This window comes from Geotrypetes seraphini, chromosome 3 (genome assembly GCF_902459505.1).
Source record: "Geotrypetes seraphini chromosome 3, aGeoSer1.1, whole genome shotgun sequence".
In the NCBI taxonomy this organism is placed as follows: domain Eukaryota; kingdom Metazoa; phylum Chordata; class Amphibia; order Gymnophiona; family Dermophiidae; genus Geotrypetes; species Geotrypetes seraphini.
In genome coordinates, this window is record NC_047086.1 from 275,059,296 (window position 1) to 275,072,843 (window position 13,548).

The window sequence follows — 13,548 nt, forward strand, 5'->3', positions numbered from 1 at the left end:
TAGCAAAGGATTTGCAGGCTAAAATAAGTTTTTTAATTTTTCCATTCAAGGAACCCACTCTGAATAGCCTGCTTCAACTGCAACCACCTATATTATTGAGAATTTAAAATAACCAATTCCTAATCCACAACTGAACTTTGCCACCTATCCCATGACACTTTAATTTTCTCAGGAGCCTCTCGTGAGGAACTTTATCAAAAGCTTTCTAAAAATCTAGATACACTATATCAACCGGCTCTCTGGTTTCAGATCCACCTTATACCACATTCTATCACAACAGAGTTGTCCTTCATACTCATCCCAAATTCCTACCAAAAGTAGCTTCAGAATTCCATCTCAACCAGTCTATAGTTCTGCCTGTATTCTTCCCAAGACCACATTCCCATTCCAGCGAATGTGTGCTCTCTACACATTGGACTGTAAACATGCTTTGGGCTTACTACCTGGATCGGACAAATCCTCATAGAACCTCTGCTCATTTGATCCTAACCATGGGAACTCCTGTAAGTAAGCGAACAATCTCTATATGGTTGGTGGATTGTATCTCCTTCTGCTATGCTCAGGCTGGGCTACTGTCACAGATTATAAAGTTAGGGCAATGGTAGCTTCAGTAGCTTTTCTCCATTCCACTCCTATTGAGGACATTTTTAAAGCAGACTCTTGGTCTTCAATACATACTTTCACATCCCATTACTGTCTTGGAAACTCATTCTAGACAGGATAGTCTGTTCAGCCAAGCAGTTATACAAAATTTATTCTCTTTTTTAGATGCCAACTTCCCTCCATCCCTTTCACATCAGCTAGTGAGTCCCTTCTGTGAGAATATGCTACCTGCTTGTCCTGGGATAAAGCACAATTACTTATTTGTAACAGTTTTTATCCAGGAACAGCAGGCAGATATTCTCACAATTCTCCCACCTCCCCTAGTTGGCTTCATAGCTTTTTTATGGAACAGATGGTCTCAGGAGCCAACTCAGGCGGGAAGGTACTCGTACATGCGCTATACAGACAGTCTCGAGACTTCTAAAGAAGTTAAAGTGACAGTGCATCATCTGTGAGAATATCTGCTTGCTGACCCTGGATAACACCTGTTGCAGGTAAGTAACTGTGCTTTAAGGATTGTGCTGTTTGCAAAACTTTTTCCTTATCAGCATATTAAATAAACCAATCCACATTGACCTTATGGACTGTGTGCAATTCTAAATAAGTACGAGTGTCTTCCTTGCCCAGCAATTGTCTATAAAGCATCCACACCACAAGCTAGATATTTTCATATCATCACACTCCAAAATGACTTGAAATTGGAGCTTTGAATGCTGCCCTCAATTTTCAGTATCATCTAACTTATACTGTACTTCCTCATATTCCTCCATTATCTCCAGATCTTCAACCCAATCCTTATGAAGAATGTCTATTTTATATAAAATATCATCTCTTTTCTCTTTGAATTCACTACATTATTCATAGAACCACAATTTAATATCTTGGCTCAAGGTCTGCATACTTCCATGATCATCATAATTCTCAAGTGGAGCCTTTGGCAGAAGTAGGATTACCACAGTGCGGTATTCCTGGTCTCCGAAATTGACGAAGGGCTTCCTTTATCACTTGGTTTTGGTTTCTGTGTCATCTGAGTAAGTAAAGGATCCTAACCAAACAATCAAACAGTGCCAATGCAAAGGAACTGAAGCAAAATAATCAAGCTAGGGCTTAGAAGTGTAATTTCAAGCGTCCATTTAGGAGGCTGTCATCCCTTCCTCCCCTGCCGCTTACATTTTTTGCTTTGTGTCTGCATTATTGGTTCCTACCTGTGACATCTGGTTTAACAGAAAAATAGATAAAATGCAAAAGTAAGTTCCACGCTATACTATTTTCCTAAAGCATGCTAATTGGAAACCCTAATGCATTTGTTTTTAGAAATGAAATTCTTTAGGTTTTTGCTGCCATTATTAATACATGAAACCTAAAAAAAACCCAACTATAAACAAACTAATTTTGCAATTAGCATGTCTTAGTAAAAGTACACCTGTATAGTGCACAAGGGGGTAGTGTGGTTTGTAAAATATGTATAAATATAAAATTTGCTCACGGTTTGCACTCGAACACCAGAATTCCTAACTCTGACCCCCTCCTCTTGTTTTTACCATTTTTATGTTTACTTTTCTAAATTTATTGTAGTTCAACCTTTCCCGTCTTGTCTCCCATACGTCTGTTTATTGTTTATGTTGGTCGTAGCTAAGTCAGTCTTAAAGATTAAGGCCCTGTTTTACTAAGGTGCGCTAACCAATTAGTGTGCACTAAATGCTAACGCGTGCATGTTAGTCTATGGACGCGTAAGCATTTAACGCGGGCTAATTTGATTAGCGTGTTCTTGTTGGTTAGTGCACCTTATTAAAACGGGGTAAATGCATTCCCTGTTTTTAATGTACATCTAGAAACTGTGATAGGTGATATAATCAAAATTTTAATAAACTTGAAACTTGTTATGTGTGTGTAAACATATGGTACATTTTCTGTTTTATAGAATGTGCTGAGAATCCCAAGTTGACTATGATAGAATCAGTATTGGGCTTTTTTGTCATTCTTTTTTAAGATAATAAATCTTTTCAAATTACATTTTGAGATTATTATCCTTTTATTATGCAAAAGAAATTGATGTGGAATTTGATGACTTAAGTTTTGCACTGCAACTCAGGAGACTCATTCATTTTTCCTGTACCATGGAGCTTTCAGGACTGGGTCATGCCAGGGAGGTGATGCTGAGGGAAAATCAGCTGCTGCTACTCTGCAAGGCAAGAGTAACAGATGTCCAGTCTGCAATCTTCAAGTCTATCTGAGACAGCTAGCATCATCTAGACATGTCCTATAGGCTGATAAGAGGGTGAGAGGAGGAAAGATTAGAATATTTTTTTATAATTCTCTATCCAACTAGCTACAAATGAAGACAGAATTTTTCTTAAGACTAGAAAAGTATACAATTTTAGGTGGCAGCAGATTTTTTTTAGAACTGATAAGAAAAGAGGTGTCAGTTTTCTTAACTTCCTTCTCTTCTCCATCACCTGCAATCGTCCACTCTTGGGCCACAGCAGGAACAAAGTCAGCAAGTACTCACTATACCAAGTGACATAGTGAACACTTGCTTATGGACTCATCATTATTTCTTATCTTTCCCACATCTCTATAGCACTACAGTGAGAGATTAGAGAAACTGGGCCTCTTCTCCCTTGAAAAGAGGAGACTGAGAGGGGACATGATCGAAACATTCAAGATAATGAAGGGAATAGACTTAGTAGATAGAGACAGGTTGTTCACCCTCTCCAAGGTAGTGAGAACGAGAGGGCACTCTCTAAAGTTAAAAGGGGATAGATTCCATACAAACATAAGAAAGTTAAGAACATAAGAAGTTGCCTCCGCTGGGTCAGACCAGAGGTCCATCGTGCCCAGCAGTCCGCTCGCACGGCGGCCCATCAATCCATGACTTGTAAGGTGATCGTTGTCTAAACCCTATTAATCCCCCTTATCCTTCTATCTAAGCCCTTTCATAACCTATCTCTACCTCTATCTGTATCCCTCAATCTCCGTGTCCTTCAGGAATTTATCCAATCCTTCCTTGAAGCCTGGTAGGGTACTCTGTCCTATCACAACCTCCGGAAGCACATTCCAGGTGTCCACCATTCCCAGGTGTCCATCTAGTTTCCTTCTGAAGAAGTCTGTTCTTCCTTTTGCCACCCCCTTTATCCGGTGCAACCTGGTCAATGGCTAAACATTTCAAGTCTTCAAATTTTTGCTGGTATGTACAGCAATGTTCCGCTAGGAAACTAGATGGACATTTATGCTACACGGTGATGGGATAATTGTGCGCCAGACGCCAGCGCGCCGAGAATTCGGCACAAGACAGAAGCACGCAGGGGAAAAAACTATCTCCAAAGAGCTCCAACTGGGGGCCTGGGGCGGCAACCCCCCACTCCACTGGCCAGTGCCCGTGCTGCCGCTGCGAGGGGGGGTGAGGGGTAAAATCCCCATCATAGAGAAAACAGAACCCGAGGGCTGTTAAAGGCCAGCGTGTCCCGGCTCCTCTTCAGCCCACTGCGGGCCGCCGAAAGTTTTGTCTCCGCTCCAGCGACTTCAAGGCAGAGGAAGGAGGAAGCTTCCTCCATCTTGTCCCTCCTTCCTCCGCCCGACGCCACTCGTGCAGGAGGGACCTGCCCTGCCCTGCTGACTTGCTAGCCTGCTCTCTCCAGCCCATCCGAGGGCTGTTAAAGGCCAGCGTGTCCCGGCTCCTCTTCAGCCCACTGCGGGCCGCCGAAAGTTTTGTCTCTGCTCCAGCGACTTCAAGGCAGAGGAAGGAGGAAGCTTCCTCCATCTTGTCCCTCCTTCCTCCGCCCGACGCCACTCGTGCAGGAGGGAACTGCCCTGCCCTGCTGACTTGCTAGCCTGCTCTCTCCAGCCCATCCGAGGGCTGTTAAAGGCCAGCGTGTCCCGGCTCCTCTTCAGCCCACTGCGGGCCGCCGAAAGTTTTGTCTCCGCTCCAGCGACTTCAAGGCAGAGGAAGGAGGAAGCTTCCTCCATCTTGTCCCTCCTTCCTCCGCCCGACGCCACTCGTGCAGGAGGGAACTGCCCTGCCCTGCTGACTTGCTAGCCTGCTCTCTCCAGCCCATCCGAGGGCTGTTAAAGGCCAGCGTGTCCCGGCTCCTCTTCAGCCCACTGCGGGCCGCCGAAAGTTTTGTCTCCGCTCCAGCGACTTCAAGGCAGAGGAAGGAGGAAGCTTCCTCCATCTTGTCCCTCCTTCCTCCGCCCGACGCCACTCGTGCAGGAGGGAACTGCCCTGCCCTGCTGACTTGCTAGCCTGCTCTCTCCAGCCCATCCGAGGGCTGTTAAAGGCCAGCGTGTCCCGGCTCCTCTTCAGCCCACTGCGGGCCGCCGAAAGTTTTGTCTCCGCTCCAGCGACTTCAAGGCAGAGGAAGGAGGAAGCTTCCTCCATCTTGTCCCTCCTTCCTCCGCCCGACGCCACTCGTGCAGGAGGGAACTGCCCTGCCCTGCTGACTTGCTAGCCTGCTCTCTCCAGCCCATCCGAGGGCTGTTAAAGGCCAGCGTGTCCCGGCTCCTCTTCAGCCCACTGCGGGCCGCCGAAAGTTTTGTCTCCGCTCCAGCGACTTCAAGGCAGAGGAAGGAGGAAGCTTCCTCCATCTTGTCCCTCCTTCCTCCGCCCGACGCCACTCGTGCAGGAGGGAACTGCCCTGCCCTGCTGATTTGCTAGCCTGCTCTCTCCAGCCCATCCGAGGGCTGTTAAAGGCCAGCGTGTCCCGGCTCCTCTTCAGCCCACTGCGGGCCGCCGAAAGTTTTGTCTCCGCTCCAGCGACTTCAATGCAGAGGAAGGAGGAAGCTTCCTCCATCTTGTCCCTCCTTCCTCCGCCCGACGCCACTCGTGCAGGAGGGAACTGCCCTGCCCTGCTGACTTGCTAGCCTGCTCTCTCCAGCCCATCCGAGGGCTGTTAAAGGCCAGCGTGTCCCGGCTCCTCTTCAGCCCACTGCGGGCCGCCGAAAGTTTTGTCTCCGCTCCAGCGACTTCAAGGCAGAGGAAGGAGGAAGCTTCCTCCATCTTGTCCCTCCTTCCTCCGCCCGACGCCACTCGTGCAGGAGGGTGTGGACCTGCTCTTCACCATAAACTCTGCCCCCACAGCCCACCCAAGAGCTGCCAAAGCCCCCTGCAACCTGGGCTCCTCTCTGCCTCACCTCACCGCCCTCCCCCCTCCCTGGCCTATCAAGGTCCACTGAGGGCCTCCAGACTCTCAGCTCCCCTTACCCAACCCGGACTCTGCCCATTGTCAAAGTTTACCACTGTTTATACTCCTGTTCCTGCACCATAATTTACTATTGTATTCGCTCATGTTTTGTTGCTAAACTTTTCTGCTTTTTTTTTTTGCTCAGTTCCGCTCCAAACTGTATTCCCTGCCAAAGGTTCTTTACCAGTCTCTCACTTTTTCAGTTGCTCCGGCTCCCCTAGCACATCCTGGGCTACACACATAACTTAACCGTGCAATCCCCCTGTTACCCATTTACTACCCCAAGCCTCTCCGCTCTAGGCACCTCTTGGAAAGCGCTTAGCCGCTAATTCTCCTCTCTGACACAGCCCCCCTTTAGTCCTAAAATAAATTAAAAAAAAAAAAAAAAAAAGCCTCTCCTCCCTTCTCTCGGCCCCGTACTTAGTCAGCTTAACTTAAGTTCCCCTGCTCCTTCCTCAACCAACTCTATCCCCCTTGCTACAGACTCTCACACACCAACCACCCCGCCATGAATCCATCCTTCTGGATCCTTCTCCTCCTACTCTGCTCACCTCTCTACCCTTCCCTCTGTCTGAAACCTCCCTCCCCTAACCTACTCGACCCCGCCAACACCAATACCATTTGCCCCGGACTCAGAATACCCACACTGATACGCACCAGAAATTCCCCTCCCAAGAAAAACCCCCGAAAAGTCAACCAAGATTCTCTAAAGCCCCTACCCCCTGCAAATCTCCCCAACACTGTCCCGGACTCTCTCACCCCAGTCCCGACACTTTACTGCAATGCCAGATCCGCATGCAATAAGACCCAAATCTTGAAAGACCTTCTAGACGAGCTCGACCCTGGATTCCTGTGCATCACAGAATCTTGGATCGCCAAAGACGACCTATTCACACAAAATGAACTCCTCCCCCATGGCTATCAAGGCCTCTTCTCCCCCAGACCCAACCGAAAAGGAGGTGGTCTGGCACTCCTCTACAAATCTTTCTTCGACGTCCAGCTCCTTGAGACGGGCACCCATGCTTCTCTAGAATACTTGCTTGCCTCAGTCACTGACGAACTCCGAACCCACCCATTGGGCATCCTAATACTATACCGACCACCCACCCCTTGGACCAAATCTTCCAATCTCGTCTATGAGACCATAACAAATGCCTTCCTTAAATTCCAAAGACTCCTGATTGTTGGTGATATCAATCTCCACCTCGACGACACAAATAACAATGACACATCTGAATTCAACAACTTCCTTACCTCTCTAGGTTTTCCCCCACCCACCCCATCCCCAACCCACGAAAAAGGGCATACCCTAGACTTCACCACCTTCATAGATCTTACTGCCTTCAAAACCTCAACCGACGAAACTCGCTGGGAACAAGTCCCCTGGTCAGATCACTTCTTAGGGACTACCTGTCTCCCTGTCTTCATGTCACATCTTGACTCCCCACCCCACTCCTCTCATTCCATAACCTTCCGCAAAAAAACCTCAAGCAATCTATTCTGGTCCAAACTCCTCAACAAACTCTCCTCCAACCCTAGACCTACAGATCCCGAATCACATTGGCACAACTGGACCGCCCTCTCCAAGTCCACCTACCACTCCCTTGCTCCATTAACCACCAAAACCATCTCCTACCCCCGAAAGGCCCCCTGGTACCTACCTCTTCACAGAGAGTTGAAACAGAAATGTCGCGCTTTGGAGCGCAAATGGAAAAAATCTAAATCCCCCTCTGATAGACAGACCTGGAGGACCAATATTAAATTTTACAATTCAACATTAAAAAAAGCCAGAAAAAACTTCTTCGGAGACAAGATCTCTAGATCCAACAACCAGATCAGTGCGTTGTTCAACATCTGGCGCTCCCTAACTACAAAAAAAGACCCACCTTCGCTTCCACCATCTCTATCTGCCGATGCCCTTGCAAAGTTCTTTAATGAAAAGGTTACCACTCTAAGATGCTCCTTCCCTCCCACAGTCTCCTACAATTCCCTGACCTCTATTGATCTCAACCCTACCTTACCTGTATCCACCCCTATTCCTGCCGACAGATCCTGGACCACCTTCGAGCTTGTCTCTGAACCGCAAGTCTCCAAACTCTGCCTCAAACTAAAAACTTGCAAGTGCATTTTGGATCCTTTCCCCTCCTATCTATTCGAGAATATCCCTACACAGGCCATCGCTTCCCTCACCGACCTTATAAACTCTGCCCTAACATCGGGCCTTTTCTCCCCTGACATGGGACACATTTCATTGTCCCCTCTACTGAAAAAGGCCGACCTTGATCCCACTATTCCATCTAACTACCGTCCTATAGCAAATATCCCTCTCCTAACCAAGCTATTAGAATCCATCATATCCACCCAACTCTCATCCTACCTAGAACGTTTCTCTATCCTCCTACCCCACCAATTCGGCTTCAGACCCAACTTCAGCACCGAATCCCTCCTGGCCTCACTAATCTCTAAGGTACAACAACTCCATTCTCACAACAAATTTGCTGTTCTTCTTCAATTCGACCTCTCCGCAGCCTTCGACGTCGTTCACCACGACATCCTAATCTTCCAACTCTCCGAAATAGGCATTAGCTCCACAGTCCTTGATTGGTTCTCGAAATTCCTACGCTTCCGCTCCTACACCGTTAACACAAACTGTTCCTCATCCCCCGCCTGGAAGCCGAAATGTGGAGTCCCGCAAGGCTCACCCCTCTCCCCTATCCTTTTCAACATCTACATGTCCTCTCTGAAACTCCTTCATCTATCCCCCCTAGAAACTCTCTACTCCTATGCGGACGACATCCTCATCCTCCTCGAAACTGACGTGAACCTCTCGAACCTCGCCGAGAACATTTCCACATGTATTACGAACCTCCAATCCTGGGCCCAATCTGTACAAATGAAACTGAATGAGTCCAAAACCAAACTACTCTGGCTCGGCCCAATTTCAGATCATTTACCCACCTCCATCCCTCTACCTTCCGGCCCCACTCTTCAGCTTGAGTTTTCAAGCAAAGTCCTAGGCATCATCTTAGACTCCTCTCTCTCCTTCAACGATCACCTCAACTCCCTGGTAAAAAAATGCTTCTTCAGCCTCCATATGTTGAGGAAAGTAAGATCTTGCTTTCATCATTCTCATTTCGCCATCCTCGTTCAATCCACCATCCTCTCTAGACTAGACTACTGCAACTCCATCTATATAAGCCTAACTAAGAAAAACCTCCTTAGACTTCAGCTAATTCAGAACGCCGCGGCCAAGCTTATTTTCGCAAAAGGCAAGTTCGATCACGTTTCCCCACTCCTCTCCAAGCTCCACTGGCTCCCAGTATACTCCAGAGTCCTCTATAAATGTGCCTGCTTAGCCTTCAAGATTCTACATGGCGTCCTTCCTCCCGTTATCCCACTCTTCTGGAATTCCTCAAACCCGCTCTCTTCTAGACCCTCCCAAAAACTGAAACTATCTTTCCCATCTATAAAAGGTATATCCCGCGCAGGAAAACTCGGAACATCCCTCCCCTTTAGAACTACGGAACTCTGGAACAACCTCTCATCCCCGCTCAGAAATTCTAGCTCCTTCCAATCCTTCCGTAAACGCTTGAAAACTTGGCTCTTCTCAAAAATCTAATCACCTCCCGTTCTCTAGTTCCCTGCCCCTCTCTATCTTCTCAGTCCCTCTCCTATACCCTTTCTTTGTAGTTCCTTTCCTCTCAACCTCTGTAAACCGTGCCGAGCTCTGCGCACGCGGAGATGGTGCGGTATACAAACCTAAGGTTTAGTTTAGTTTAGTTTAGTTTAGAACCCTTTCCAAAAAAAATCAGAAAAAGTTCCATTTTCTTCTTCACCCAGAGAGTCGTAGAAAACTCGAATGCTCTTCTGGAGGCTGTTATAGGGGAAAACACCCTCCAGGGATTCAAGACAAAGTTAGACAAGTTCCTGCTGAACCAGAACGTACGCAGATAAGGCTAGTCTCAGTTAAGGCACTGGTCTTTGACCTACGGGCCGCGGCTGGAGTGAACTGCTGGGCACGATGGACCACTGGTCTGACACAGCAGCTGCAATTCTTATGCTCTTATGTTCACAGTTCAGTTTTATATTAATAGTAATGTAAGACTACCAAACCCCTTTATTTTTAGCTGGTTACAATACATGAATTGTGATATCTAACTACCAGACTGACCATATGTTGCATATTTTGGTACCTTTATTGGTTATTTGATAATGATGCACTGTGTACCTCTATCTAAAGGAAAGTTAATTAGCTTTTCTTCAATATTTTTTTTATTTCAAGACATAAATTGTGATATGTAAAATCTGTGTAGAGAAATTGGTTCCATAAAGACTAGAATTGTAAGCCAGTGTTCATTTTGATTAGCAAGATTTTTAACTGTCAAATTCTTAACAAGTTTACACTATTTTATTGTAGTAAACTAAATAGGAAACAAAGGATGCTCAACCTGAGACCCCTTATTAAAGAACTTTTTTATGAAATTGCAGGGAGGAGTTGGACATTGATCTGAAGGATATTTATTACAAAATACGGTGTGTGTTGATGCCCATGCCATCTCTTGGGTTTAACAGACAAGTTGTGCGAGATAATCCTGATTTCTGGGGTCCTCTAGCAGTAGTCCTGTTTTTCTCAATGATTTCTCTATATGGACAGTTCAGGGTAAGTACTGTGTCATGTTTGTCTTGGTCTTCCCCACCTATTAAAGAACTTAGAAATTGTTTCAACCATTCCATTAATTTTATAATGCAGGAGTGCGTGCACTTTTTTGGCTTGCGAGCTACTTTTAAAATGACTAAGTTAAAATGATCTACCAACAATAAAATTTAAAAAAACACAAAGCACATTGTACACAGAGAAAATGTTAATTATCATTTATATTCTGGGGTTTTTTTTCAAAGAGATCAAAGCAGATGACTTTAAAATATGCAATTTCACCTCAGTAGCAACTATACAAAATAGACAAATATACCCCCTCCCCTTTTACTAAACCATGATAGCGGTTTATAGCACAAGGAGCTGCGCTGAATGCCCCACGTTGCTTCTGACGCTCATAGGCTCTCTGGACTAAAAAACGCTATCGCGGTGTAGTAAGAGGGGGCCATAGTGCAAAATATAGACCGCAGATATAAATTCTCAAAATGGACACATTTTAATCACTAAATTGAAAATAAAATCATTTTTCCTACCTTTGTTGTCTTGGTGATTTCATGAGTCTCTGGTTGCACTTCCTTCTGATTGTGCATCCAATATTTTTTCCCTTCTTTCTGCCTCCTGCATTCTTCCTCTCCTCCAGACCTCATTCCATTCCCCAACCAACATCTCTCTCTGTCCTTCCATGAGTCCAACTTTTTCGTCCTCTCTCCATGCCCCTCCCCTTTCTTTCTCTCTCTCTCCTTGCCTCCTTTCTTTCTATCTCTCTCTCTCTGTCCTCCTTTTCTTTCTTTGTCGTTCTTTTTCTCTCTCTCCCTGTCCCCCCTTTCTTTCTGTCATTCTTTGTGTCTCTCTGTCACTGTCTTCCCCCCTTTCTTTCTGTCATTCTTTGTCTCTCTCCCTGTCTTCCCCCTTTCTTTCTTTCTGTTCTTTTTCTCTCTTTCTTCTTTCTTTTTGTCGTTTTCTCTCTGTCTTCCCCCATTTCTTTCTGTCGTTCTTTCTCTCTCTCTCTCTCTCTCTTCCCCCCCTTCTTTGTTTTCTCTCTCTCTCTCCCTGTCTTCCCCCTTTCTTTCTGTCGTTCTTTCTCTCTCTCTGTCTTCCCCCTTTCTTTCTGTCGTTCTTTCTCTCTCTCTGTCTTCCCCCTTTCTTTGTCGTTCTTTCTCTCTCTCCCTGTCCCCCCTTTCTATCTCTCTCTCTCCCTGTCCCCCCTTTCTTTCTTTCTCTCTCTCCCCCTGTCCCCCTTTCTTTCTCTCTCTCCCTCTCTATTCCCCTTTCTTTCTCTCTCTCTCTCTCCCTGTCCCCCTTTCTTTCTTTCTCTCTCTCTCCCTATTCCCCTTTCTCTCTCTCCCTGTCCCCCCTTTCTTTCCCTGCCTCCACCAAGCCACTGCCGCCGATTTCTCCCTGTTTTCTCGATGCAAGGCCAGGCATGTACAAATGCTGGGCACACAAGCCTTCCCCCCCCTCCCCCGACGTCAATTCTGACGTTGGAGAGGAAGTTCTCGGCCAGCCAGGCAGCGATTGGCTTGTGGGCCTGGCGCTTATATGCACCTGGCCTGGAGTCGGAGAAGCAGGCAGAACAGAATGCAAAGGCAACGCAAGTCTATCACAGCTCCGCGATCAACTCACATTGCCTTTGCGATCTACTGGTTGATCGCGATCAACCTTTTGGGCACCCCTGTTATAGTGCTAATAACCCATTCGGAGGGAAGGATATCATTAAAGACAAAAGCCCAATTTTTTATTTAGTTAATTAGTTAATTTAGTTAATTTAGTTAGTCTGTCCTCCCCAGGAGCCCACAATGGGTTTCAAGGATAGTTTTTGCTTAATATTTTACAAAAGACTCATTTAACATGGAACCTTTTGTGTAAAATATGTATAAGGATGCAGAAAATAACACATGTACATAAGAGTTGCCATACCGAGAGAGAGGAGGTCCATCAGGCCCAGTATCCTGTTTCCAACAGTGGACAGGCTCCAGGTCAGAAAGTCACAAAAGTTTAAAACACATTTTAAGCTGCTTGTTCTAGAAATAAACAGTGGATTTTCCTAAGTCTATCTTAATAATGGCTTATAGGCTTTCTCTTTTATGAAATTATCCAAATCTTTGTTAAACCCTGCTAAGCTAATTGCTTTCACCACATTCTTTGGCAACTTATTCCTGTTTAATTACACATTAAACGATTTTATGATCTGAGGAAGAAAGGGTTATCTTTGAAAGCTAATCATAAACTACAAGTGGTATATTTTTTCCTTTGTTTTGTTTTATTTCTATATATTACCTTTTAAAAAAAAATTCTTTATTCATTTTTAAAACTGAAAAAAGTGCCTACAAGTATACATACAAATAATATCATAAAAACACAGCTCTTATATTTGTACATACATATATTAGAAAATCAGTTAATCCCACCCCACCCCTCCCATTTCCCACCCCCCTCCCTGGATGTGTGTAGGAATCAGAAATCTTAAATAAAGATGCAATCTATTGTCTAGCATAAACCTCTAATGGACTCCAAATAGTTTTAAATCTTTTACTAGTCCCCAATTGCTCTGATATCATCTTTTCATACCTGTAACTTTGACAAAGGGGTTTCCCACCAAAAAACAAGGTTTAGACTGTCCCAATTCTTCCAGTTTTTCAATATTAGCTACATGGCCACTCCCATCATGACAAGCAAAAATCTGTTTTTATTTATATCGATTGGACTCTATATATTACTTTGAAGAGTGGACTAACACAGCCGACACACCTTTTTCACAATAAATGAAGAAATATTTTCTCCAGGTTGTTTTAAATTTACTTCATAGTGAAGAACTTTTGTGCACAAAAGAGGAGCGTGACTTGGGTGTAATAATATGTGCTGGCTTTTCCAAGTGGCAGAGCTCTCATGTTCAGAGCCTGAGAAAGCAGAGCTCTGCTAGCTTTTCATCCATACTTAACCAGATTCCTGAAAGAGGTACTAATAATAATAATATAATAATAACTTTATTTTTCTATACCGCCATAGTCGGGCGACTTCTAGGCGGTTCACTTTGAAAGAAGGCTGGACAAGTCTTAATACAATACAATAAGTCTAAATAAAAAACTTACATACTAATTGGAGTTCTATGGG

At 45.2% G+C, this 13,548-nt stretch overlaps 1 protein-coding gene across 2 annotated transcripts in view; it reads left to right on the forward strand.

The window, feature by feature from the left end:
* The window catches only part of YIPF4 (Yip1 domain family member 4), a 298,953-nt gene that overhangs the window by 149,179 nt on the left and 136,226 nt on the right, over nt 1-13,548 (forward strand). For both annotated transcript variants that reach the window (XM_033935791.1, XM_033935792.1), the window contains exon 3: nt 10,272-10,443. In XM_033935791.1, coding sequence (XP_033791682.1) covers nt 10,272-10,443 — 172 coding nt within the window. The remainder of the gene's footprint in view (nt 1-10,271; nt 10,444-13,548) is intronic.